This window comes from Pyrgilauda ruficollis, unplaced genomic scaffold (genome assembly GCF_017590135.1).
Source record: "Pyrgilauda ruficollis isolate IOZ18807 unplaced genomic scaffold, ASM1759013v1 scaffold13, whole genome shotgun sequence".
Taxonomy (NCBI): Eukaryota; Metazoa; Chordata; class Aves; order Passeriformes; family Passeridae; genus Pyrgilauda; species Pyrgilauda ruficollis.
In genome coordinates this window covers 3,128,677-3,153,897 of record NW_024511432.1, presented here as the reverse complement: position 1 = coordinate 3,153,897, position 25,221 = coordinate 3,128,677, and the positions used below count along the sequence as shown (strand labels likewise).

At 38.7% G+C, this 25,221-nt stretch overlaps 2 protein-coding genes across 3 annotated transcripts in view; one reads left to right on the top strand and one right to left on the bottom strand.

Annotated features, from left to right (window-relative positions):
• Positions 1 to 617, bottom strand: part of PKD1L2 (polycystin 1 like 2) — a 35,710-nt gene extending 35,093 nt beyond the window's left edge. Inside the window, exon 1 of the mRNA XM_041458973.1 lies at positions 233 to 617. Coding sequence (XP_041314907.1) covers positions 233 to 617 — 385 coding nt within the window. The remainder of the gene's footprint in view (positions 1 to 232) is intronic.
• An 8,081-nt stretch (positions 618 to 8,698) lies between these two features.
• On the top strand, positions 8,699 to 24,694 carry BCO1 (beta-carotene oxygenase 1). 2 transcript variants are annotated; one of them, XM_041458942.1, is made up of 11 exons: positions 8,699 to 8,811; positions 11,543 to 11,671; positions 12,951 to 13,080; positions 14,307 to 14,454; positions 15,322 to 15,469; positions 16,405 to 16,625; positions 17,482 to 17,739; positions 18,815 to 18,917; positions 19,507 to 19,601; positions 21,248 to 21,359; positions 21,535 to 24,694. In XM_041458942.1, the coding sequence occupies exons 1-11, from the start codon at positions 8,748 to 8,750 to the stop codon at positions 21,705 to 21,707; spliced, it is 1,581 nt and encodes a 526-aa protein (XP_041314876.1). In that variant the 5' UTR covers positions 8,699 to 8,747; the 3' UTR covers positions 21,708 to 24,694. The 2 variants fall into 2 exon arrangements, with proteins under 2 accessions (XP_041314876.1, XP_041314878.1); XM_041458944.1 differs by having other exon boundaries at positions 8,704 to 8,811; positions 11,548 to 11,671.
• The last annotated feature ends 527 nt before the right edge of the window (positions 24,695 to 25,221 follow it).

The following is a 25,221-nucleotide window of genomic DNA, read 5'->3' as shown; positions in this document are numbered from 1 at the left end:
AGCTGGTCTCACTCACCATGTGTTCACACAACCACAAGATCCAGTGGAAAAGGTGATAACATGCAACAAGGAAGTGAAGCAGGCAATTAAACATCTTAATAGAAATCTGAAGATACAGCAACAAGAGGCTTTTCAGCAGATATCTACAAAGGGACTTACTGCATTTTATACCATGTTCAGAAAGCATCATGAGCTGATACAATTTTAAAAATATGATTTTAAGACCACTTACCATCAGTAGTTTCATTCAGCAAGGAGTTTGAGATCAGTCCTATCCACCATTCCTGATCCTCAGCAATATGTTTTTGCAAGAACTTTTGAGTTTCCTCATTTTGAATAAAGACAAGATGCCCTCCTTCTCTCTCACACCAGCTCTGGGCACCTGTGAAGGTTTGCTGGAGTCTAACAATCTCATAGCATGAATGGTTGAAAGCTTGCTGGTATTTTGAACAAGGTATTCCTTCATCAGTTTCTTCCTCCACAGCCAAATACACAGCATGGGAAATCAGAACTGTGACCCAGAGCCACATTCTCAGCTCAGTGCTATGCATCCCACTGGTCTTGCTTACAAGGACACCACTCTTTTTGCTGCCTTCTTCAAAAGCTTGAGACGTCATCAGCATTCTCCTTCCTCTTTGTTGGTTGCCACAACAGTAGCAATAGAGCACTGAATGGAACAGAACAGAACTTCTAATACATAATTGTGATTGTGCCTGTGGGGTGTTGTGCTGATGCTAAGTCCCTGCACTGAGCCCTGTGAGCTCTATTGTACAACTGTCACATCCCATTTGAGATCAGTTTGAGGAGAAGACATTAAATTATTGCTTTCCTTGTGAGCAGAGAAGATAAAGTTGATATATGCTACTGTTGGACATGTGGAAAAGTGAGATAAAGCTCCTGCATCAAAGGCTTCGTTGTGTGAACATTGAAGTTGGGAGGTCTTTACAACAGCAAAGAGATAAAATAGTGAGAATAAAAAAAATGAGAAGCACAAGGAGTTATGAGATGGGAAAACACACTGCTTCTCTAGATACATTTAATTGGTCTGGATTGCTTTATTTATAATAATTATTGAGGTGCTTCCTTTAGATGCTAATGCAATGTCTATAATTACTGTATCAGATCCATCCTGCCCTCCTGTTTATGCATGTGCAGATTCATCTCAGCTGTTCCAATAAAGCTTCATTTTGAACTGTTGTGTCTGCTTAGAATTCCACACCCCAAGTGAAATGCTCCCATCATCCCTTAAAAGATAAGATGCTCAGCTCTTTGGAGCTACAGTATTTTTACCTTCTGGGAGGCAGAAGAGAAGGCTATAACTTAAATCAATGACTTAGGAAAGATGAAAATATTGCTTTAATCATCAGAACTACTTGAGAGCCCTATTAGCACATTCTAAAGGCTGATGATGGACTTTGGGAAGCAAGCCCAGCAACGTTTAGGGGCTGAAATCTCTAAATGCATCTCAACTTCCTTATGAAAGATATCCAGGTTTACAAAGCCAGCAGCTTAGTAGAAGCACAGTACAAATAAGGATTTTAGCTATTGTGATCCTCCTGTCCTTTGCATTAACTCCACTGAGTTTGATGCCATTATTATTAATTTATACCACCATAACCCAAAACTGAAAGAACAGGCACTTATATTTAGACATGGGTCAGTGAGCCAGTTACCAGAGCACAGAGGAATTAGCAGTGTTTGGTGGATTCCTGCAGTGCAGAAATGCCTCCTGCACTGCACTGCTGGGCTGAAGGCAGTGCCCATCCCATCTGAGAGTGAACCTCAATCCCAAGGCCTTTCTGGACCTCCTGTTTATGGCTGTCTTGCTCAGCTGGAAAAAGCAGGACTGTTATCAGGGTTTTAAAGATAAAGTTAATTGGAAAGTGTTTAATGGGTAGGAAAATTGTGGGGGATGAGAGGAAAGGAGAAGAAAATACACTTTTCTGGATATCTTCTTTCTCACCGTGGCTGTAAATCAAGAGTTCAGCTATGGAGCCCTTGGAGCAGATCCCACATGAATTTCTGATTATTAATAGGGAGAGCTTATGGAGCATCTAAGAAGTGAATTTTCAGACTGGATTTCCCAGCTCTGGAGAAGGCCAATCCATATTCTAAATAGCTAATTGGCCCAGACACCCATCCCCTTCCCAGATTAAACTGTAACTACTTTATCAGCTGCTTCTCTTGGGGTTGTCTGCAAATTAGGTGTCCTTTCTGGCCCCATACAAATCTTCACAGGCTTCAGTTTGGGAACACCCAATCCAAGTGTTTTATATTCAAGCTGTTGCAGCAGTCAGAGCTGAGGGCAGCTGCTCTTAAGTTAGTTGGCCCCCATGTGTTTGCATGATGCTTTCTCCAGACTCCCTGCTTCTTCCTGGGCCCTGCTGACTTGCCAGGCTTCACAGCAGCTGGCATCCAGCCCTCCCACTTTATCCTTCTGGATAAGAAAAACACAGCCTATTTCTGAAAGCACGGGTGTGATGGAGGACACTGTACTTAAATGTACTGGCTTGGTGATGCAGACATTTCCAGTAGGAGCTCACTTCTATGACGAGTGTGTTCTGTAGCATTGTCCAGTTCTTTCTCTGCTGCTGGAAATCTGACTACATGAACATACTAAAAATGCCAGGGCTGAGGGTGCCACAGGCTCTCTCCTGTGAATCTGCTCCAAAGGCATTGAAATTAATGGAAGTCTTGTCTCTGGCTTTGATAGATTTTGAAATAAGCCCTGAAAAAGAACAAATAATGTTTGGAAATGTCTACAAATAAAGCCAAGTTCTCCAAGTGAGTCTACTGTTGGCAATTTCTATAGCAATGTGCATTTTTTTCCTAATCTACGGTTGCTATAAGTTACCCTTCAGCTGCCTGCAGCAGATGGAGAGTGGAAGAAAGACAATTTCCCTCTTTGGCAGTTTGGTGACTTTTTATACTTTAGTGCCAGGAAAGCATTCTGTCAGTTTATTGTTTACCACAAGAATGAGAAAAGCATTTACATGAAAAGAAAATGCTGCTTTTAAGGCATCAAAATTAGTAGCTAGGATCTCCAGGAAGAGAGAAACTTCTGAAAATCCTTTTCACTCATAAGTGAGAACTCACTTGATGTCAGGTAAACAGTGCTTCTTGAACTTACCTGCTTGTGGGAAACATGTCTTTTGCATTCTTCGTCAACAGAAAGACTTTTTTTTAAAAATAGCTTTTTATGCCAGAAGTCACTGTCTTTGGATGGTCCTGGTCTGTACCCCAGTGCAGATCACAGCTGCATCATGACAGCCTGAGAATGTCCTGTAATTCAAACTGCAGCACTGCAGAATAGCTTGACAATCCATAATAGAGACCAGAAAGTGCTAGATTTGAAGAATTAAGGAAGTGAAGAGCTGCCAAAGACAAGGAATAAATCACACCCCTGTTCATTTTGGCTGTTGTTCATTTGCCTTGAGGAAGAGCAAGTGAATTTACTCTCTATAGGAGGATATTACCATCTTTACATTCCTGAATACTAGTGAATGTAATATACTGATTTTTATCAGGAATATAAACATCTCTGTGTTTAATTTATTAATTGAATAAACATAAAAATGGAAAACTTATTTCTATTGCTTTGACTTTGAGGTAGAAAAAAGATTATTTTCAGGTATCATGTACTTGAGACAAGATTATGAGTAGTTCATTTTACTGTGTCATGTAAACTTGTGCAGTGTGAAGAACATTGTTACCCTGATGGGTAGGAAGTACTGAGTCCTGAGCAGACTCTACACCTACACCTTCCATCTCTTCAGCTGTCTTTAAAAATGCCCATCTGCCAATTAGTTTAAGGTGGATCACAACCCCACTTCCTTCCTTGCTCTCCTGTGCTGCTTATCCTGATGGTGAGACCCAGCTCTTGCTGACTGAAAAAGGGTTTGGTCGTGTTGTTGCTTCTACTGTCTAATTTTCCATGAGGCAACACACTGAACTTACCAGTGATCCCTGCCAAGTTGCAATTTTGATGTTATCTTGTTTATAAAATCAGGGAAAACAATTCTTATCTGTACAAGGTGCAAGAGTTAAATTAGACGTTCATGCCTGGCATGATGGGGTCAGGATAAAGATAAGTAGGATTACTTCAGGAGCTGTTGGTTTGAGCATCATTTCTGTTTATAAGATGTGTATAGTTACTTGGATAAGATGTGTATAGTTACTTGGATAAGCCATCACCTGGACAGGTCCCTGGGGGTCTTCTCATAGGAACTGTCCCCTTGGAAGTGTCTGGCAATGCCCTTAGGCTCATGGCTGGCCTTTCCTCACTGCCACAGTTGATGCCTCAGTCCCTCCCTCTTTCCCAGCTCTTTCCCGTGTGTTATTGCCTTCAGAGCAGAACTTTGACTGATAGGAAGAAGGGGATGAGTGGGCCCCATAAGAACATTTATTGAGCTGGGGTTATTGATGGCCAAACTGAGCCCCAAGTTCACACAGAAAGGAGCAGAACTATCTCAAGAACCTGATGACACCTCATGTGTCCTTGTGATCGTATTTGACTAAGTGGCACAATTTAGATCTGCCATTGCCTTAATATCTTAATTAGAGAACTGTTCAAAGTGTTAAAGGTGCCCTCTTTGGGTAAAATATTAACTGGTAGATACAAATGGACTGGACTTTGCCCACCACGCACAGAGGTAAAATAAATTGCTTGGATCTGAATTTACAGCCATCATTTACAGCCACTGTCTCTGCAGTCTCTCCAGATTTCCATAAGTGTAAAACTGGCCAGACTTCTAAGGTGTTTCAGTTTCCACCTCTTGTTTGTTTTATTTAATTTGGTTACACATTTTTCTTCTGCTTGTTATGAGCTATTTCAGAGCTTACATGGCATGGAAACAGGGAGGGGAAAAAACTCTACTACAAGTTATTTTCATTGATAATGTCTCTTACAAGTAGATTTCCAACAGCTTACAAGAGAGATCAGCTTCACAATCCCCATAATGAGAGGACTGGAGGCCCAGCAGCCTCTCTGTTCAGGAACACTGCTTTTGTGCTAAGCCCTCTACACTCAGTTGCCATTTACTAAAACCAGAAAGCAGTCCTTTTGAGTTTTTCTTTATGTTCCCCCAAAGATGTACATTAGGCTACTAGGTAGGATAGAGCAGCAACATTCTGTCATTGTACCCATTTGTGACCCCATTTCTACACCTTCAGTCATGGAAGTGAGTGCTGACTTTCACACTGTCATTCTGCCCACTTGAAAACACACGACTGAACTGTATAATTTACATATTAAAACATGTAAATAGGGATGTTGAAAGGTGCAAATAAGATTCTAGAAGTCTTACAGCAAGGAAGTTTATGTGGGCACTGTGATTGTTTATTTGTTTTCATGTCTAGTGTTGAAATACTTGGGCAGGCTCAGTCTGATGGATACTCAGGATGGGTAGGCCAGCAGTTCCATGCCTCAGCACTTGAAGAGTTTTAATATTAAGTTACTTTATGTATTTGTTTTAATGAACAATTCAATACTTCTCATGGTAGGTATTAAAACTATGACTGTAAAAAAGAAAGCAATGTTTCTGTTTATCAAAGAAATTATGAAATCCCACAAAAAGCTCCCCTTCCCCAAAATTAAAATCTTATAAAGGAAATTAAAATCTTACAAAACCAATTATTTTTGTCCAAATAATGAGCAAAACAATATGATAAAGCAGTTTCCACCCAAATAATACCTGGTCAGAATAATATAGGGAAACTATTGTTATTTAAATTTGAACAAACTACATTAGTAGGTTGTGTTTGCAATTATATCTGGACGGTACAAGGGACGTGATTCTAAATAGTCTGGTGGCAGTTTGGTGAGATGAGATCATGCCAATAAAAGAGTATTTAACAAAGATAAGAACTTGTGTTTCTAGAAAGTGAGATAGCAATCAGTGTGATTTCAGCAAAAACAACTCCTAAGTTCATATCAGTTTTGCTGTTGGAGTTTTATTTGTTAGTAATAGATAACTGTTGATAGCTGAAAGTTCTTAGCACAGCTTAAAGTCATATGTGTCAAGTCAATTTGACCTTTGTTAATGGGCTTTAATTAATTCAATTTCTATAAGCAAAAGACTGAGATTAAAATAAATTAAGTATAATGGAGATAAGGAATTTTATTGGTCTCTCTGTGATGTCTAAGGCAATAACTTGCTTCTTCCTAAGTGAACCAAAAGTACAAAGGTAGGCACACGTCAGTGACATTACTGTTGTACTAGAAATGCAGCTAACAAGCTCTGCTGCCTTGGAAAGCTTTGTTCAAATTATCCACAGAGATCACATCCAAAATGCAACCTCCAGCCTCCAAAAATGTATTCATGGCCCTTTTAGTCTGGGAAAGAAGCTCAGGGCATGCAGAGAATGGAGGGAAGTGAAAGTGAGAAAGGGCCCAAGAGGAAACAGCTTGTGGCCTTCATTCCACAGCTGTTTAGAGCAGAGAGAAATACAGTGAAGCAAATCTGCACGTGGTGGGGAGCTGGTGACTTCAAAAATGCTGTCATGGAGGGTGAATAGAGAGAGGAAACTGTGGAGAGAAGTGTGAGATTTGGTTGGGGGAAGATTTATATTTTAAGGGTTTTGCAACAAAAAGAAACATTGCGAAATAATAAAATTAGAAAAGTCACCTAATCCATATCCTCTACTGCTGATAATTACACATAATTGTAAATCAATGCTTTGATATTTTGCCATTTCAATGTAAAAGGGAAGGAGATCACGCACTTGGAAAGAAAATTAGTCTCCACATACTGTACTAAACTGCTTATTTGTCAGTAGTATGATGAAAACAACAAAAAATTATTTTGCTGGTAAATGAAGTATTTTTTTTACTGACAAGCAGGAAGAACTAACTTCATAAAGCTTCTTTATATAAGTTGTACAACATATGAGACAAAACTTTCAGTCACAGACACCTAAAATTAGCTAGCAAACATATTTAGGTTGATTTCAGAAGCTGTTGGATATCTGCAGCTCCGTGTTCTTCCATTCAGACAACTTTTAACAAGATTTCCAATTATCTCATCATGGGTGAACCTTAACCTACATGAACACTTGGTGGTGTAGGTGGAGGAGGCAAAAGAGGTTTGAATTAATCTTTTTATTACTTGCTTGCTCCATGGAAATCCTAATATCACTACAGATTAGACATCTCACAGGTCAGATAATTAAAACTGCAGCATTAAGAGTTTAGACATAAATGGATGAGGATACACTGAAACAAACATATTAAAGCAAAACAGAACATTATGGAGAGGGAAGAAGTCCCCATAGCTTAGTGAGAGTAGAGTTGGGCAGCTTTGTTTTTTTGCCAGGTCCTTTTCAGTCCCTAACATTGCTGAAAAATCCCTTACTTGGCTTTGTGTATAAAGTGAATCAACATCTGAATGCACACACACACTCTCACATGTATGCAAGTACCCACGTGCTTATGTACAGTGGATATGCATGTCTGTGTGTTTGTATCTCCGTATATATGTGGATTTTGATCCCTTCATCTCCTACAGCCTTCTGGCTCAATCCTGCTGTTTATTAGTATTACTAATTCAAACAAGGACCATGTATTTTCTCTTCTAATGTGGCTTTTTATTTTGTTATCATCTGCTTCTGTCAGTGCTTTCCAAAAAGAGACCAAGGCGCGCTGTCCTGATGATCTCCCAAGTGAAGATCAGCCATCAAACAGACAGGAGGTTTGGAGAAGAGGAACAATGTATAATAAATGTGTCAGAAGAATCTGTAACACAAATTGTGTTTTGAATAAAATACCTGTTATAGTTCTAAGAGGTCAGTCAGTCTTAAGAAGTGATGTTAAACATTTTGGGAACAATGGTGATTCAGCTGAAAAAATCGGATTTTAGGGTTACCCCATATGAAATTGCATAATATATAATTGTGCAAAGATTTTCTTTATCCTTCATGGTCAATGGAGCCTAAGATTTACTCTGCAATCACATGCTTTATATTGAAATAATTCTCTTTCCAGAGGATTTCAAAATTAACAACATTGAACTCAGTTAAGTACCTTATCTAGAAACAAAAGCAGGAAGTTAAAACTCTGCCTTAGTTTTATGGAATCCTGCCATACTTTCATAGGTGGATTTGGGTCACATATGGGAGAATATGGTAGAGTGCAAAGATATTTAGTTCAAATATGTGCTATTCAGTTGACTCTGGAACAGCTTGTACATAAAGAAATATATCACATGACTTTTCAGTGGTGATAATTTGTTAATTTACAGAACAGCCCAGTTTAAAATCACAGAATGAAAAGAAAAGGATTATCCTGTGCTCTGAAGTGTTTGTCACTCCCAAAGTGCCAAATCCAGAACAGCGAGCAGAGATTTCTTTTCTTTTCCTCTCCCTACCAGACAACGGCACAAGCATCCCTAGCAGTGTCTAACATTTACCTGGAAAGCTGCGGGTGATGTTTCAGCCACTCCAGCTGTCCCCTGGGTGTGCCTGCCTCCCTCTGCCACCTTCCTAGGGAGCAAACAGCAGAATCAACACATTTCTTATTTCCCCTTCGAGCCAGAGAAAGAGTTAATTTTAATACGAATGTGCAAGAATTAGAGTGTATGTTCTAGGGATTAAAGATCAGCTATTATAAATAGTCAATCTATAAGCCAGCAGCTCGGGCTGCACTTTGACCTTATCTTTATATGTAACAGGAAAGAGCCGCTCCGAGCCCAGACTGGGGGGGACCACGGCGCCTGCAGGAGCGGCCGGGCGGAGCGCAGGCACCCTCTGAGATGGATACGCTCTATGGCAGGAATAAGGAAGAGCACCCAGAGCCCATAAAAGCTGAGGTGCAGGGTAAGTGAAAGATCTGTTGTAAAACCAGCCGCTATTTTGGTGTTTTCCGATCCGTAAAAACTGCGACTCTTCTTCACCCGAGGCAGCGCTGGAAAGGGAAACTCAGAGAGAGGCGCAAGGGAGTTTTGTTTAAAGGACTGATCTCAGATAATATTTGTGACCCTACTGGGGGGTTTTTCTCACTCCATGAGCATGTCTGTGTACTTTTCGAAAGTCTGTTTGAACAGGGCTCACTGAAGTTGGTGGTGGGGATTCCATCTCGGCCACCCCCTCCCCCATGGCTCTGCTCCCACTTTCGTTTCTCCTCTGTAACCCTTCCCTGCCCTCCGCTCTCCCGGGGCTCCTGGGCACGGGCTCGAAAATCTTCACCACTGCCACTCCTAAGCAGCAAAGCACCAGGACAGGATGCCACAGGACAGCGTAAAAAAAGAGGGTTTAGAAGATAACCCGGGAAAAACTGCGGAGTATCCTTCGGCGACACAGTTTAAAGTGGCTCTCTAGGTTAGGGATGACACCCGACCAACCCGTTATTTTTCCCGAATTCTTTTACTTTACAGAAGGCTTTTTTTCCTACAGTTATAGGAGAGGTTTGTTGCTGGGAACCCCTACTTAGTAAATCTTGGCTGTGTCGTGATATGTAGTCCAAGAAATGGTAGGAATCTGCCATTCCCAAGTACAAAACTTAAAACTTGCAGGGCTTTGTTGCTGTTCAGTTTCATGGCTGAATTGGAAAAGATTTTGTGTCAAGTCAGACAAAGTGTTTGGTTTTAATGTCTGAATTATTTCATGCTTTTATGGGTTTATGTCTTTCAATTATTTTTTTTTCAAGATAACAACTTATTATCAAAACATTTGAAGTGATTTGCAAACAAACAACTTATCAGACCTGATCTGTATTATGCAATAGTTTATTTGAACAAAGACTGCGTATTTCAGAAGGTAACGTTATACATACAAGACATTCCTTCTTTGATTAAGAAAATAAAAAAGAACCAGGACCCCTTCAAATATTTTGCTAGTCCTGAATTCTGCCAGTATTTTGGCTCCTTGTTACTCAATATGTACACTGTAAATATGTATCACACTTCTAACATCAGCTGCAATTTAACCCATGCTCTCCTACAGCCGTGTGATTTTCTGAGATTCTGTTGTTACCGTAGTTAATAAAAGTTAATATCCCCAATAATATTTGGGGATTTCACTGTGTCACTAATGTGTCCTCACCCATTACAGAGAAGCATAAGGCCCATATTTTTAAAGCTGTATAAGCACTTCTGGATGTTGATTTGGTGCCCAGTGTGATTTACAGAAATGCTTAATTCCCACTAAGATGAATTATCTGAAAACCTCACTAGTTGACCCTTTGCTTCTTGTTTTTCATACTGAAATTATGTCAGAAATTATGTGGAATTGCACCAGAAATTTCAGAAACTGAATTAAGTCCACAGTGCTTTAAAAAGATCTTTTTCCCCTTCTTACCTTTGCCAGCAAAATTATCATATCTAAAAGTATGCTATAGTTATTGCCTTGGAGTTTCTTGTGTTAGAAGGGAGGTAAGGTTTAGTTTTCCAGGCTCTTTTAGAAAATAACAACAACAGCAATAATGTTGATGATGATGACAGTTCCTCCATTGTGCCAAATTTTTATGTACCTCATGTATTCCAGAAGTGTAACCCTAATGGAGTTATGCCCTAATGATGGTGCCCCATCTCTGGAATTGCTCAGAGCCAGGTTGGACGGGATTTTGAGCAACCTGGTCTAGTGGACCTGCCCATGGCAGGGGTTGGAATGAGTTCATTTTTAAGGTCCATAGAAGGACATTTCTAGCTGTTGTAAAGGGGTTTTAGCAAGAAAGTTTGTCAAAATCATCAATGTGGGATCACAAACTAAATGATAAGGAGAAATATAAGTTCTGAAGAGCTTTTTATGCAAAGACAATACCCAGTGCGGGAATTGTGTGGAGAAGCAGTATGAGATCCTAAATGTTCCCTCAGGAGTCATAGGCACAAAGAAGCAAGTGAAGCTTTTTATTTAATATCTGATATGCCTTTGTTCATCTCTTTAAACTTATTGACATTTTTTAATTGTTATTATTCTGTGAGTTAAGTGGTAGGTGATGCATTTCTTGCAGGGATTTGATGAGGAACATTTATGATTCAAGTCTCAACAGCACTTATACACTTTCAGTACAATATTCCTATACTTTATTTGTGTACAAAACTACTAGTGTCACAAAAGCACTTCCCAAATGACACTATATTGTGCTGTATAATCTAATTAATGACATTTTAGTGGAATTAATTTAGCCTGAAATCTAAGCTGATGTGCTGAAAGCCAATGCAAATCATATAACCTATAAAATATGTTTATTTCTGATAAGCTTGAGCTTTTTCTGGCACAAGTAGATGGGTGTTTAAATGTATCACTTTAAAATATGAATGCAGGAAGGAAAGGTCCAATTTTATTTACTTCCTGATAATTAAAAAATTACATTTCAGCAGTCTCATTTTGTTATAGTAATCTCTGATAGCAACAGTCATGCAGAATGTGCCGCATTTTTGAGTAAGGGAAATTTTAGTTAATCCAAACTCCAATATAATACATGGTACTGCAAATCTCAACACACCTACAGTCTGTCTGACTAAATGAAGCCTCTGCCTTTAGGAAAACTATTCTGGAACATTCTCCTTGCCTAAATGAATGGATACTGGTAACTCCTTTTTGTTTATAGGGCAGCTGCCCACTTGGTTGCAAGGGATGCTCCTCCGAAATGGCCCAGGGATGCACACCATAGGGGACAGCAAGTACAACCACTGGTTTGATGGCATGGCTCTGCTGCACAGCTTTACATTTAAAAATGGTAAGTTGTTGCACATTGGATTGAAAGGAACTCAACAACCCATATTTTGGTGCCTCACCTTGCTAATTGTGTTCGGAGTTGGGTTGGGGTGTTGTGGGTTTTGTCTGCAGTGGTGTGAGAGGGGGAACTGCTGTGGAGAAGGTCTCTCCACACACCTCCTGACCCTCACTCTTGACAGCAGTAGCTGGAACGTCTCTGCAGGGCTGTTTGCTGGGAGATGTTAGATGTCCTTCCTTCTGCAGTGCTGTTGTCACCCAGCACAGCACACACCCAGCTCTGGGCAGGTCACTGCAGGGCAGCCTTTGCCTCCACCTGCACCAAGAAAACCTCTGTGGTTTCCAGTGGATCAGCCACAAGGACTGTGGTGCCCAGAGGCTGTTCTGCTGTGGATCAACAGCCCAGTTTCAGGGAGGACCAGCACTCTCCTTTTGGGATTTGGTTGCAGCTATAACAGCTGCCAGGAGAGAAACTGGGCCACTGTGTCACTTCACATGTCAAACCTCACTTATTTGACAGTCCCTCCTCACTTGTCATCCTTACAGAGGAAAGACAGGCCCTAAACAACTTTTTTTTCAGTTACAACATTTTTCACCCATTCAGGTGTAACACAGTGTGAGACAGGATGGTTTACACCTGGATTCTTCTGGCAAAAAATATGTATCTATTAAAAAATGGGATTTATTCCTGTTATCCTCTAATACTAATGTTTACTTTTTAGTTTCCATTTCTGTGATTGGAAGCATTTAATGCCATTGCAGGATCTCTAGCCTGTCCAGCTCTAAATCCTCAACAAAATAACCTATAAAGAAATAATCAGTGTTTTTTACATTGCCAATATATCTTACTTACCTAAAGTAAACAGAGCTCAGTTAGTTCAAGTATAGTGGTGATTCATTAAACTGTTTATTCCTTCAAGCAATCTGTTACTCCCATAACTAAATTTTGCCAATACAGGAGTTTTTTCACCACCTGTAAATGGATTGTATAATTAATCATTTTTGCACACATTGTTTTATCTTCTGGAACAGTTTATCCAAATCCCTTCTTTCCCCTCAAAAGTTCCTGAGTATTAGTAGTGGGAGTTAGGAAATCTTGACAAATTGTTACCAACCTCAGCAGCCATAAAGCCTTTAAAGCAGGCAGTTGGGGACATTGTTGGTTTCATTCCAAACTCTTGTTGGCTAAAGGGCAGCTGCTTGAGAAAATCTGGCTCTACCTCTGCTAATTTTTTGAAGGATTAAGTATAAAATGTGATTGAGACCTGTTTGTTCTTCCTCAGGTGAAGTTTACTACAGAAGTAAATATCTCCGAAGTGACACGTACAACTGTAACATAGAAGCAAACAGAATCATGGTGTCTGAGTTTGGGACTATGGCTTATCCAGATCCATGCAAAAACATATTTGCCAAGTAAGCAATGTTTTTCCCAATAAGATTCTTCTATCTGCTTCTTTCTTCACCACAGATGTCTTTCTGTTTACCTTTAATACACATGTACAAATACAACAGTTGATTTGTAAATTTACAATTGCTAAATATTGAAAAGGCCGAGAGATATGAGCTGCCTATGGGTTAGACTAAGGCAAATATCTTAAATTCATTTTATCACCAATATTTGCTGCTTCATTCAGTAACACAAGTAGATTATATAAAAAACAAACATTTTCTTTCTCCAGTTAGTGAAACATTTTGATACTCTGTAAGGGGAGAAGCAACAATAAAGAGAAATATTTAGAGATGGGCAAGGTATTAATACAAAGTCTATTCAACAACAACAACAACAAAAAATTAAAAAAAAAAGGAGCATCAATGGCTACAAAAAAAAAATAGAAAAACATTTTGATAAAAGATGGTTTAACAGAAAGGTGAGGTGTAGGCCATCACGTTATCCTTAGTCTTGCAAAATTGGCTGTAGGGATTCACTAATAAGTGCAAATAGGTCACCCCTCTCTCCTTGTCACTGAGCTTCCTCTGGTGACCTCGAACCTGATATTTGGTAAGGACACATACACAGACAGTTATTGCAAAAGAGCTGATATGTTGTAAGTTGTTCCCCTGAGATGAGATTTTCTTCTCTCTTCCAATAGCAATAGAATAACTCTGGCATTTTAAGTTCAAGAGGGTTATAGCAACTTTGTCTTGGCTTCTAGTGACTGTGATGAAATCATACACTGATAAAGGAAACTGTCAAGCCTATGTGATGTCCAATCTTCTTGGAAATCATAATTGTGATATGGAATAACACTGGTAACAAAAATATTCCATTGGGAGATATGAATCTATTTAATGAAGCTGAAAAACTTACCAGCTTTTAGGTAGGAACTGGTAGGCCAAATTTTCCCAAGACAGGACAGGAGAGTGTGTAATCAGCCCATCCTGATAAACCAGTGCATGTCCTAGAGCTGACAGTGGGAATGGGCCTGGATGCCCATTTGTGTGTCAAAAAGTTACTTGCATGTCCTTAACCCTGGCCAAGGGCATTGGAGAATTCCTCTGCTTTCCCACCCTTTCCAGGGAGCTGGGGACAGCAGGGAGAGGCAGCCCCAGGTCTGTGGCACTGCAGGGTCACTTGTGCTCCGTGTGGGGGAAAGGCAGCTCTGGCTTCCATGGCTCTAATGAAATTTCCCTCTGGACAGGGCATTCTCCTATTTGTCTCACACCATTCCTGAGTTCACAGACAACTGTCTCATCAACATTATGAAAGCTGGGGATGATTTTTATGCTACTGGTGAGACTAACTTCATCAGGAAAATTAATCCACAGACTCTGGAGACGTTGGAGAAGGTACAAACAACCATCTGTCATTCTGGTTCTTTGTCTGTTGATTAATAAATTTCAGGCTGACTCATAAGGATCCTTTAACATGTTCAGGACACAAAATACTTTTCTCCTACAGTTGCCTTACTTTTGAAATCGTGGTAAAGTGAAATAGTGAAGATAGCAAAAGATAAAAGATATCTTTTAAGAACTCCTGAGTTAAAATTTAAATCTCGTTTAGTTTGGAAAAAGCTGGGCTTTGAGCAATTTCACTTGTACATAATCTAGGAAGGTTGCAGGAATAATAGCACAGTTACATGATTATTTTGGGTGATTGACATTATTATGTATCTGTAGTTATAAAATTATTTATGCAATTAAAAAATCAGTAGGTCAGTTATATGACTACTTTTCAAGGACCTTATGTAAGATTTTATTTAATTATTAAAATGAGAACTTGAGATATTGAAATATATGCAATGATTTTTTTTCTAGCTCACACTACAGTTTGAGTCCAATTTTCAAACTTTAGATAAAATAGAAATCTTTCAGCTCCAGCAGATTGCCAGATAGCTCTGTTAAATACAGTGCTTTCAGGGTGAAATGGGCATTTGTAGAATAACTTGCTTAGCTAATCCTCCCTGATGTTATGTGGCTTCAAGGGAGAGTGACTCTAATTCAGATTCTGTAACTTGATTTAGCCTTGAATAAGGAGATCATTTGAATACCTACACAAGTGTTTTGGTTTAATTATTTAAATTTCAAAGCCATTTGTAAATGAGGTGCCAATATAAGGCTGCCAGGGCTAAAAATCTGGTGGTTTTGTGCTGTTAGCTGAGATCAATTTTCATTCTCTCACACGTCTCTCAAATCCCTTATTGTATCATTTTCCAGGTTGACTACAACAAATATGTAGCTGTAAATTTGGCAACTTCTCACCCACACTATGACAGTGCTGGAAATGTTCTCAACATGGGCACTTCAATAGTTGATAAAGGGAGGACAAAATACCTTCTATTTAAAATTCCTTCCTCTGTACCAGGTAAGATATATGTGTTATTAGTATTTTCTAGAAACTTGTTAGCAATTTCTTTTCTTCAAAGGGCAAGGGTGGTGATACAGCTGTTCTAGTAACCAATGGTGTTCATTTTCTTAATTTCAACTTATTGTGAACTTCATATTAACTGCTTAGCCTGTCTGGGCAAGTGCTGTTACAAAGGTTCTTCTTGAGTACTGTGTAAACAGGGTGTTTCAGTAGGAAGAACTTTACTTTTAGATGAAGATTCTAAAACAATTTTCTCTCTAGTGCAGTACATATAATTTGAAGTTGTAAATTTTAATTTCTTTGTAAATTAAAATTCTCTGCAAATGCTGATACTATGATTATAGTGGAAGCATGATACCAAATAAAACCTCATATGGAGTTAATTCCTCTCTAACCTGGCCAATACTGGCCCTTGCTGAAATGCTGTCCATTGTTCACAGAGCAAATCCCGTGCTCTTTTTCCTTCAAGATCTTTTTTTGGTGTGTGTTGTTGAAAATCAGCTGCTGTTGTGTTGCCTTCCTGTGAGAGGCCTTCCACAGCTGAAAGACCAGTTTGCAATTTCTAGCTGGGGCTCAAATTTGGGAACATCTCCTTAGAAGTTAAAAAACACAGGGGCATTTGAACTCCTTTTTAAATGTGTTTATTTAATTCAACATATTTCTCCTCCTTACTTTCTGAAGACAGTAATCAGTGGAATCAAATCCCAAGACAAGGGGGCTGTGCCTGAATGGATCCAGCAGTGACTTCACTGCATTGCTTCCTGCATGCAAAGTTCTGTGTTAATTATACAGGCGTAAACAAACACTCTTAACAGGAAAATGCAAATAAAACTGAGAGGAACCAGTTCTTCCTTGCCTGGTAGAAATCCAAGCACAAGTTTGGAATGGAATTTATTAGGAATATAATTTTAATTTTTCACATTCATCTTCAGAACAAGAAAAGAAGAAATCTTGTTTCAAGCACCTGGAAGTGGTTTGCTCCATCCCTTCTCGCTCTCTGCTCCACCCCAGCTACTACCACAGCTTTGGAATCACAGAGAACTACATTATCTTCATAGAGCAGCCCTTCAGACTGGATATTCTCAAAATGGCAACTGCTTACATCCGAGGTGTGAGCTGGGCTTCCTGCCTTGCCTTTAATAAGGATGATAAGGTACTTTTCTTACTGCTGAGCAATGGAATCAGGCAGGCCAGTGACCTCTTCCACACTGTTCTGTTTTTCATCTGGTTCATTCATTTCAGTAGTTACTCTCTGTTTTTTTTTTTTTTTCAAACTTTGACTTTCATGTTGCACGGTTTTTTTATAAGCTGTGTGTTCTGGAATACAGTCTCCCCTATCCAAAAATTTCTCAAATAATATCTGAGACTGAAGCTCTTGAGAGAGAGGATAGTTTGGCATTGCTAGAAATACTTTGTGTTAGCAGGGACATTCCAATCTGCACTAGCATCTGAGACAGATCCAGTTGCTCCTGGTCCAAACAAAATTCTGTCTGTGGTGGGTGAGCTCTGCTCCAGGTGCATTGCATGTGCTGGAGAGCCCCACTGGTGGAAAAGCCTGCACTGAACAAAAGAAGAGTCTTTCCCTGTGGAAACTGAGGGGAAAATGTTTTCTGAGGATCTCATTTCCATGTGCTCTGGGCATCAACACGTGGGACTTACTGAGGTACAGGGCACCAGCACCACAGAAACTCTCAACCAAGGCAGATTTATTTAACTTAAAAAGAGAGCAGGGGATTTTCCAGGTTTTTCTGGAAAGCTTAAATCCTCAGCCTAGCCCAAATAGTAATTTGCAACAGTAAAATGAGCTTAAAGCTGTTCCACACTCATTTTACTGCTTGCTTTTTTCAGGATGGAACCCCTTCTCTGCTAGCAGCAAACCCTGAGTTCTTAATATCCTTCAGTACAAATACAGAGTGATTAGAATGTTGATGGCTACCATTAGAAAACAGTTTTCTAAATAACTATTTGCTGATTCTGAATGGCTTTAAATAATGTTTTCTCTCTTTCAGACTTGGTTTCACTTCATAGACAGGAGGACTAAAAAAGAAGTGTCCACGAAGTTTTACACTGATGCTATGGTGTTTTTTCACCATGTAAATGCTTATGAAGAGGATGGCCACATTATTTTTGATATTATTGCCTATACAGACAATAGTTTGTATGACATGTTTTATTTAAAAAACCTGAGTAAAGACTTTGAAGAGAATGCCAAACTTACCTCCATACCAGCCTGCAAAAGATTTGTGGTTCCTCTGCAGCATGACAAGGTAGAAAGAAAATCACTTTTTAACCTGTTTTCTGTTTGGTAATTTAAAATACATCAGGGTGAATAATGGGTGTATTATTATTTGCCAGCCCTTATGTGTAAATTTCTGATTCTATGATACCCAAAGCTTGCAGGAGGTTTGGTTTTTGTGTGTCCTGTGGGAAATGGCAGTGGGCAGCTGGACGTGGTTCTGTGGATTGGATCCTGGTGCTGACACCATCCTCTCTGGAGAACAGGGCTGTGAAGAACATCTCATCTTCTTCCCAATGAGAATATTTGTTAAATGCCATCAAACAGAAGCAGATAGAGCCACTTGGCTGTTAACTGCAAGGGCGTGCATGAGGTTTTGCACAATCTGTTTCTTACACTTCACTGGAAGCCCACATACAATACATGCATGCTCCCAACTGCTGCAGTGGTTCAATTAAGACTAGAAGATTTCATTTAAGTGTGATATATAGAGGAAAAGATTTTATCTTTTAGTTTAATTTAAAGCATCATTTTACATCATTATTTGCAGGGAAGATTTTATACTGCCCAGCAACTTGGGCAAGTTTCTGCCTGTTACCTTTGGAATGGGTATTACTTTTTCTTTCTGCATCCTAGAACATTGCTGCTCTGTTATTTTCTCAGAAACAGCTCTGCAGCAATGACAAAGGATGTATTGGATTACACCAGCTGTTCTGCAATCTTAAGAATTTAGCAGTAGGACGTTATAGAGTATATCACATCTATTTTGCACTTGATTTTTAGCAGGTGAAAAAACCTAACCTTGGTGTCTTCTAGTGAAAATTTGACACCTTGCTCCTTGAAAGCCGTATTCTTTTGTTAAATTCTCAAATTTATGGTACTTCTGGACCATGGCCGTGTGTATCTAAACATTTCTAAGGACTCTTGATTCAAAATAATTATTCTATGTTATAATAAAATACTCTGAGTGCAACAAGATTTCGAATGAAAACCTCAGAACCTAAAATGCCATAAATTGTTAATATTAATATCAAACCTGATGAAAAATCTAACTTAGAAGCATATTTTTAGAGATCCATGGCATTTCCAGCATTTTTCTCTTTCAGGATGCTGAAGTGGATTCTAATTTAGTCACACTTCCCTCTACTGCAACTGCTGTAAAGGAGAAAGATGGAAGCATCTATTGCCAACCAGAAATACTATGTGAAGGTGAGATGGATCTTTTAAATATCTGATACTACATCAGTTTTGTATTAATACAGGATTCCAAGTCTGATCTTGCAACTATTAATATGCCTTGCAAATCTACTTATTAAAAGAGTAATTTTAGTTAAATAAGTCTGTTACAAGTAGTACTTCAAGTTTAGCTGCATTTTATAAAGATTGTCTTTGAAAGAGCATTTTTAACCTTTTATCAGGGGATAATAACAGGAATATGTAAATACAAAATTACCTAATGTGAAAGTCTTTTCTTAGAAAGGTAGCCTCCAATTCTATCCCAGTTATAAAGAAAGAAAAAAAAACCCAAACCAGAAAAGCCCTCATAAATTCTAGTCTAATGACTCTCTAAGAATAAAAAATTGTTGCCTTTTGAACTAACAGCCCTGGCTTACTTCTATTAGTACCCATCTTCAGATTCTTAGAAATTCAGACATTGAAAGTCTATACAACACCTTTATTAAGTAGTTCCAAGGTTTTTTACAGGGCAAAACCTTGTGAAGATTGGTCTGTCTATGTAGAGGTACATTTGAGGCTTTCTCTTGTCTTGTTCCTAAGTCTTGAACTTTATTTTATGCAGGGATAGAACTGCCTCGCATCAACTATGACTACAATGGCAAAAAATACAAGCATGTCTTTGCAACACAAGTCCAGTGGAGTCCAGTTCCTACAAGGGTATAATTAACATTTATAAAGTCAGTGTTTTCCCATTGGTGGGCCATTCATATGCAAAGAAACATGAAATGCCTAAATTCTCATAAGTTCATGTTGTACCATTTCCCTCATAAAGTATTCATAAACTCAGGCTTCTTACTCCAGCTTTATGTTCCATGAAGGTCTCTTGAATAGCTACTGAGATCCTCACTTTTCTGCTAAATTGGGCTGAACCTTCTGTGATGAGCCAGGAGCTACAAAGGAGAGAGTAGGAAAAAGAAGTATTATTTACATGTATATATTTAATATTTTTCCCTTTAGAAAGCCTAGCAGAAAAATAAGATATTGCAATACTGCCTAATAAATTTTAAATATTAAAACAATATCTAATTTTTATATTTTGCTGGCTAGTTCTCTATTATAGTTAGCAAATGCTTTGTTTACATGTGCATGATGCCAGGAGACAGCCTGGAGTACAAACAGATTAACAGGGAAAGTATTTAATTAAGATTTAAAGGTTAAATAAAATTAGGATAAATTAAAGATTTAAATGTATGAGTATTATATGGACAAACTCACTCTTTACTATTCCTGTTCTGTGACTACAAGGCAGCACAAATTGAAGTCACTGTTGGTTCTTGCATATAATTACCACAACTGATTACAAAATAAAGCTGGATTTCTGCATGATGCAAGAAAATTTATTGCAGCACATCTGACAATAACTCAAACAAATATGCAAGTTCATTATTTACAGTGTAGATAATCTCTGCTTGACTCAAACATAATAAAAGATGCTGGTAGGAAGATCTTTTTTCACATCAGTTGCAGTTTAATGAATGCAAGCACAACAACCTAATCCTTAGGTAAAGTCTGTCAGTGAAAGTGCTGTCATCTTGGCTAGGAGAGAGAATTCTTTCTAATTCTTCCTCCAGTAACTTGAATAGTTCCACTTTTGTGTAAACGTATTTTTTGGCTAAAGATCAAAATGGAAAAGAATAGAACTGCATCTCTATGGGTAGAGAAAAGGCCTTAATGGAATTGAACTGAAAATGCCAGGCATCCCCTCTGGCCATTGCTTTGGCCACTCAGTGGGATGAAAATCCACACTCTGGTCCTTCAGGAAACACCAGTGTCTGCCTCACTGGTTTGATCTTTACACCTCACTAGGAGCAGCCTTTCTTCTGGCCTATCTACCCTACTGCCCAACAGAAGGCCTTGAGGAATATGGAAGTAGCAATAAAAGGAAAATAACTCACAGGATTAGAAAATGACAAGCTTAAATCCTGTTTCCTGCTTTACTATGGAATCTCAGAGATTTGGAACAAGTCACTTAAATATTCTGTGTCTTGGACTCTCTGAAGTGAGGGGCATTACTTACAGTGAAGTGTCTCTTGTGGCCTGTTAGCATTTGTGAACTATTAAACACCCATAAATGAAAGGTGCAATTGTAATCTAGTGAAATGAAGTTAAAAGAACATTGTGTGATTATGCACCATAAAATGTGACTCCAAAATTTAACATTTTCCAGATGTTTTTTCTTGTGATGATACCTGCCTTAACTCTTAACATTGGTCCCCCTGCCAGCAATCTATTCATGTTGTACCTTTGGAAAAAGCCACTGTCAGGGTCACTGATATTTTTCTTTTTTTGTCACAACCATGTAGATTGCAAAATTTAATACCCAGACAAAGGAAATGCTCCAGTGGGGACAGGATGACTGCTGGCCATCTGAGCCCGTTTTTGTTCCCAGCCCTGATGCAAAAGAAGAGGATGATGGTAAAATAATGGCAACCTTCTGAAAGCTGGGTTACATGAGTTTTGTATTAAATCTTACAAGATTCAATATTCTTAGTCAAGAAAGTTGGGTTGATGCTTCCACTTTGAGATGGGGTGATCTTTTCTGCTTAGTGAAACTTTTCTATGTTTCTAATTCTTCATTTGTATGTCACAGGTGTTGTTCTGACTTGTGTTGTGAAAACTGATCCAAAGGATCCACCCTTCCTACTTGTCTTGGATGCTAAAACATTCACAGAGCTGGGTCGAGCCATAGTAAATGTGGAAATGCATATGGACCTGCACGGAATCTTTATACCACAGCAAGACATGAAAACTGAGACTGAGTAAAAATCTATTTGTTGTATTGCACAGACTGACATAACCTACTGAAGGTGGGATAATATCCTTCAGGAACAGTCTTCTCTTGTGATAAGAAATGATAATTATAACATCCTCAATATCTACATATAATCTCTTAAAAGAGACAGAAATTACTTTATTACAAATGATTGTGTGCACAAATGGTACATCACTATTCCAAAAGAAGAATTTCAATATGAAGTGCTAATGTTGCATACAGCTTGTGGGGCAGGGAATAGGAGAGAAAGGTAACAAGAAATGTTTTATTTGAGTAGAGCAAAACTTTCTGAGCAAATGAAGTACTGTATTCATAGGGTGACACATGGCATGAGTCACATATGTCTGCAAGTCATGCAACTTCCATGGGCTGTTGCAAGACTCAGCTGACAATGAAAGTTGTCTCCTGCCAGAAAACAAAAAACCTCATGTTAAACTATCTACCATGATACCAATAATGCATGGCAATGTATTCTCTTGGTGCTTGATTTCTTAAACTCTACCATAACCAAAGTATTATGCTGAGGTGCTACATTTTTCTTACCCAGAACCTAACCCCTCCCCCCAGCTTTTCTATTAATTTCATGGTGTATTTTTAGCTTTTATGTTGACAAAACCTAGTAACTTTATTGAAATAGAGTACATGGTTATATGTAGCATTCAGTTATACTTTAGTGACATTCAATCTTAAGCAGTTTGTATTTAAATCAGTTTTCCTTGGGCAGAATATCTGCCATGGCATTTCATGTAATTAGATGATTACATTGTGTAAAAGACAAGAAGAATTGTAGTATTTGCTATTGCCACTATTCTCTGTTGATAGCAGTATGTGTGTGAATGAGGGTAGTGTATTCCTAGCAGAACTCACACACACATGTGCAACAAACAGTTTAGGGAAAGAGTGGAAGATCTAATTTAGGCCTCATCTGAACCCCACAGTAGCTGAAACTAGAAGCTGTTATTGCCATAGCTAAGCATTTGCTTTATGTCTGCTTAGGAGCACCCATGTTCTCACATGTGTTTATCCTTGCCTGTACCAAATGCTTCCTAATAAAACTGCACAACTCTGACTCACAGTAACAATTAAAATGCACATTTCAACATAAAGTTCAAGTGCCAAGCAGAGTGTGACTGGTGGTGTTACAGAAATGGCATTTCTCACCATCCCCCCCCCACCACCACTGTATTCCTAATTTGAGTTATTGGCTTTTCTCTAAGTGAGAGCATTTTTGCTTTGAACTTTATTTTCTCATTGTAGATATCTTTGCTGTTGGAGGCATCTTTACTGATGGAGAAAACCAGGTGCACATCCATCCATTTTAGGCATCACCACACAGCTCAGGTACCTCTCACTTTGACACACACATCCCCTCAGTGCCTGTGCTGCTCACAGTGTTTCATAGGAAGGAAACAGAATGAAATTGTTGTCATTTATTACCTCCCCACCACAGGAGAATCTGTGCTTGGTGGCCTGTTTGTGATTACTTAACATGTTTGTGGCAGAGCAGAAACTGAACCAACATCATCCACAGCTCCTGTCTGCTCTGTAACAACCAGTCCTCTGTTCCTCTGCAAGTCTTTGCACTTTGTTAGGATAAAGATATAGAGACTATTTTTAATGTAAAAAAAAAAACAAACCCAAACACTGTGGTCAGATCTAGTTAAAATATGCAGGTTTGGGCATTCAAATGTTTACATGTTTCATAAAATGGAAATAAACACTTCAGTAAGGTGTGTGCAGAAATAGTCACTTTTAGTGTTTTCGAGTCATATTACCATTAGTATTTAATAGAACTTTATCTTCTAAAGAAGAAATTTAATTCCATTTTTGTAAATAATATGGAACCAGTACTGGAAGAGAAGACTGACTTGTGATATTGGCAAAAAACATCAGCTCTGGGGTTGTTTCTTTTCATATGAAAAAGTTTAGATTTAACAAAGGTCCACAAATACATTTCTAGAATTAAAAGGTGGCAGTGAATCAAAAGTTTAACCATTATTACAGATTTTCTTCTAAGAGTTTGTCTCTAGAATTTCTTCTGTAGTACTCACAGGGTTCTTTTTGGATAATCATAGGTTTGGATACAGGAGTTGCTTGACTTCTGAGGAGATAATTTTTACTGGTAGAGATGACAGGATAGGGGGTACACTCATCATAAAAAAAGCCTGTAGTCAAAGAAAGCAAATGTGTTATTTACATTCATGTAGAAATAAATAAATTACAAGAATTTGTCTTGGGTATGATTTTTTAAATGAGATGTGCCCTCTTCCCTTGGTCAGTACTACACAGGATTTGATTGGCATTAAGTTTGTAGTTAACCTGAGGAGAAAAACAGTGATGTAAATCTGCATTTGCTAATCCCAGTATCCTCCTGCAGCAGAGACAATAGGAATAAAACCATACAGCTAATCACAAATTTGTTCAAAGATGTTTTTAGTGGTTGCAATACCAATCTGATGAAACATTTACCCTGAGTATGGTAACACACTATCATTTCCAGGCTGACAGAAGCAAGGGGAAATGCAGATATGCTTTGCCAAGTGGCTGCAAGGCTTGTGGGGTTTTTTGATGTGGTAACATGGCACGTGGTAATGAGTGTCATTTGGTTTGCTTCTGACACCCTTTGCTGTGAATGAAATCTCAAGGGCCAGAAAGGTTTGATTCTTCTTTTGCACCAATTTAAGTCATAAATTAGCCCAACAAAATTCATGGAATTATTATAATAATGGCTTAACACAAATCTAGATGGAGTGACAGCAAATAAAAAATAGTAAAGATAACTATCTCCATTAAAAGAAAAATACATAGTTGAGTGAGAGAACCAGGCCACGAGTATGCATACATATAATTAATTACCTCAGAGATGCTACAAATGGACCTTGATAGAATGGTTTGGTTTGTTGTTGTTTTGGTTTGGTGGGGTTTTTTTTGTTAACACTTTCATTAAATGGAACAAATAACAAGGTATAGCAATGAATTTGTTCTCTGGAACTGGATATTATCTGTTACACCTTTTCCCATTGCCCCACATAGGCACTGGAGGAAGCAGAAACAGTGTTTACGAGGACGCCTTAAAAACCAGAAATGCAACAATGTTTTCCTCTGTACCAATCTGTGCAGGTGGCAGGGGAACACACCAGTGTCTTTCTTTTCAAATAACCAGGCCACTCAATGACAGCTTTCGCAATAATTTAAACCACTGCTCTCTTGGGTCTGCAATTACCTGAGTATTAATGACAAGCAAAATACATCTTTCCCCTGCAGCCAAGGAGCAGTGTGCTCTCTGCCTTCATTACCCTCAAAGAGAGCTGAGAATGTGTCCTCTGGATCCTCAGCCTACACCTGACATCCTGAATAATTACACCCAAGCAAGAAAAGAGTGGCCTTCTAATATTTGTAAATGGGTATGTACAACAAGTGTTGCAGAGCCACTGCTGTTTCATGCACATTGCTGTGGGTTTGGCCTTCTGTCCTACATCCTCTGCTCCTAAAATTCTTGCTCAG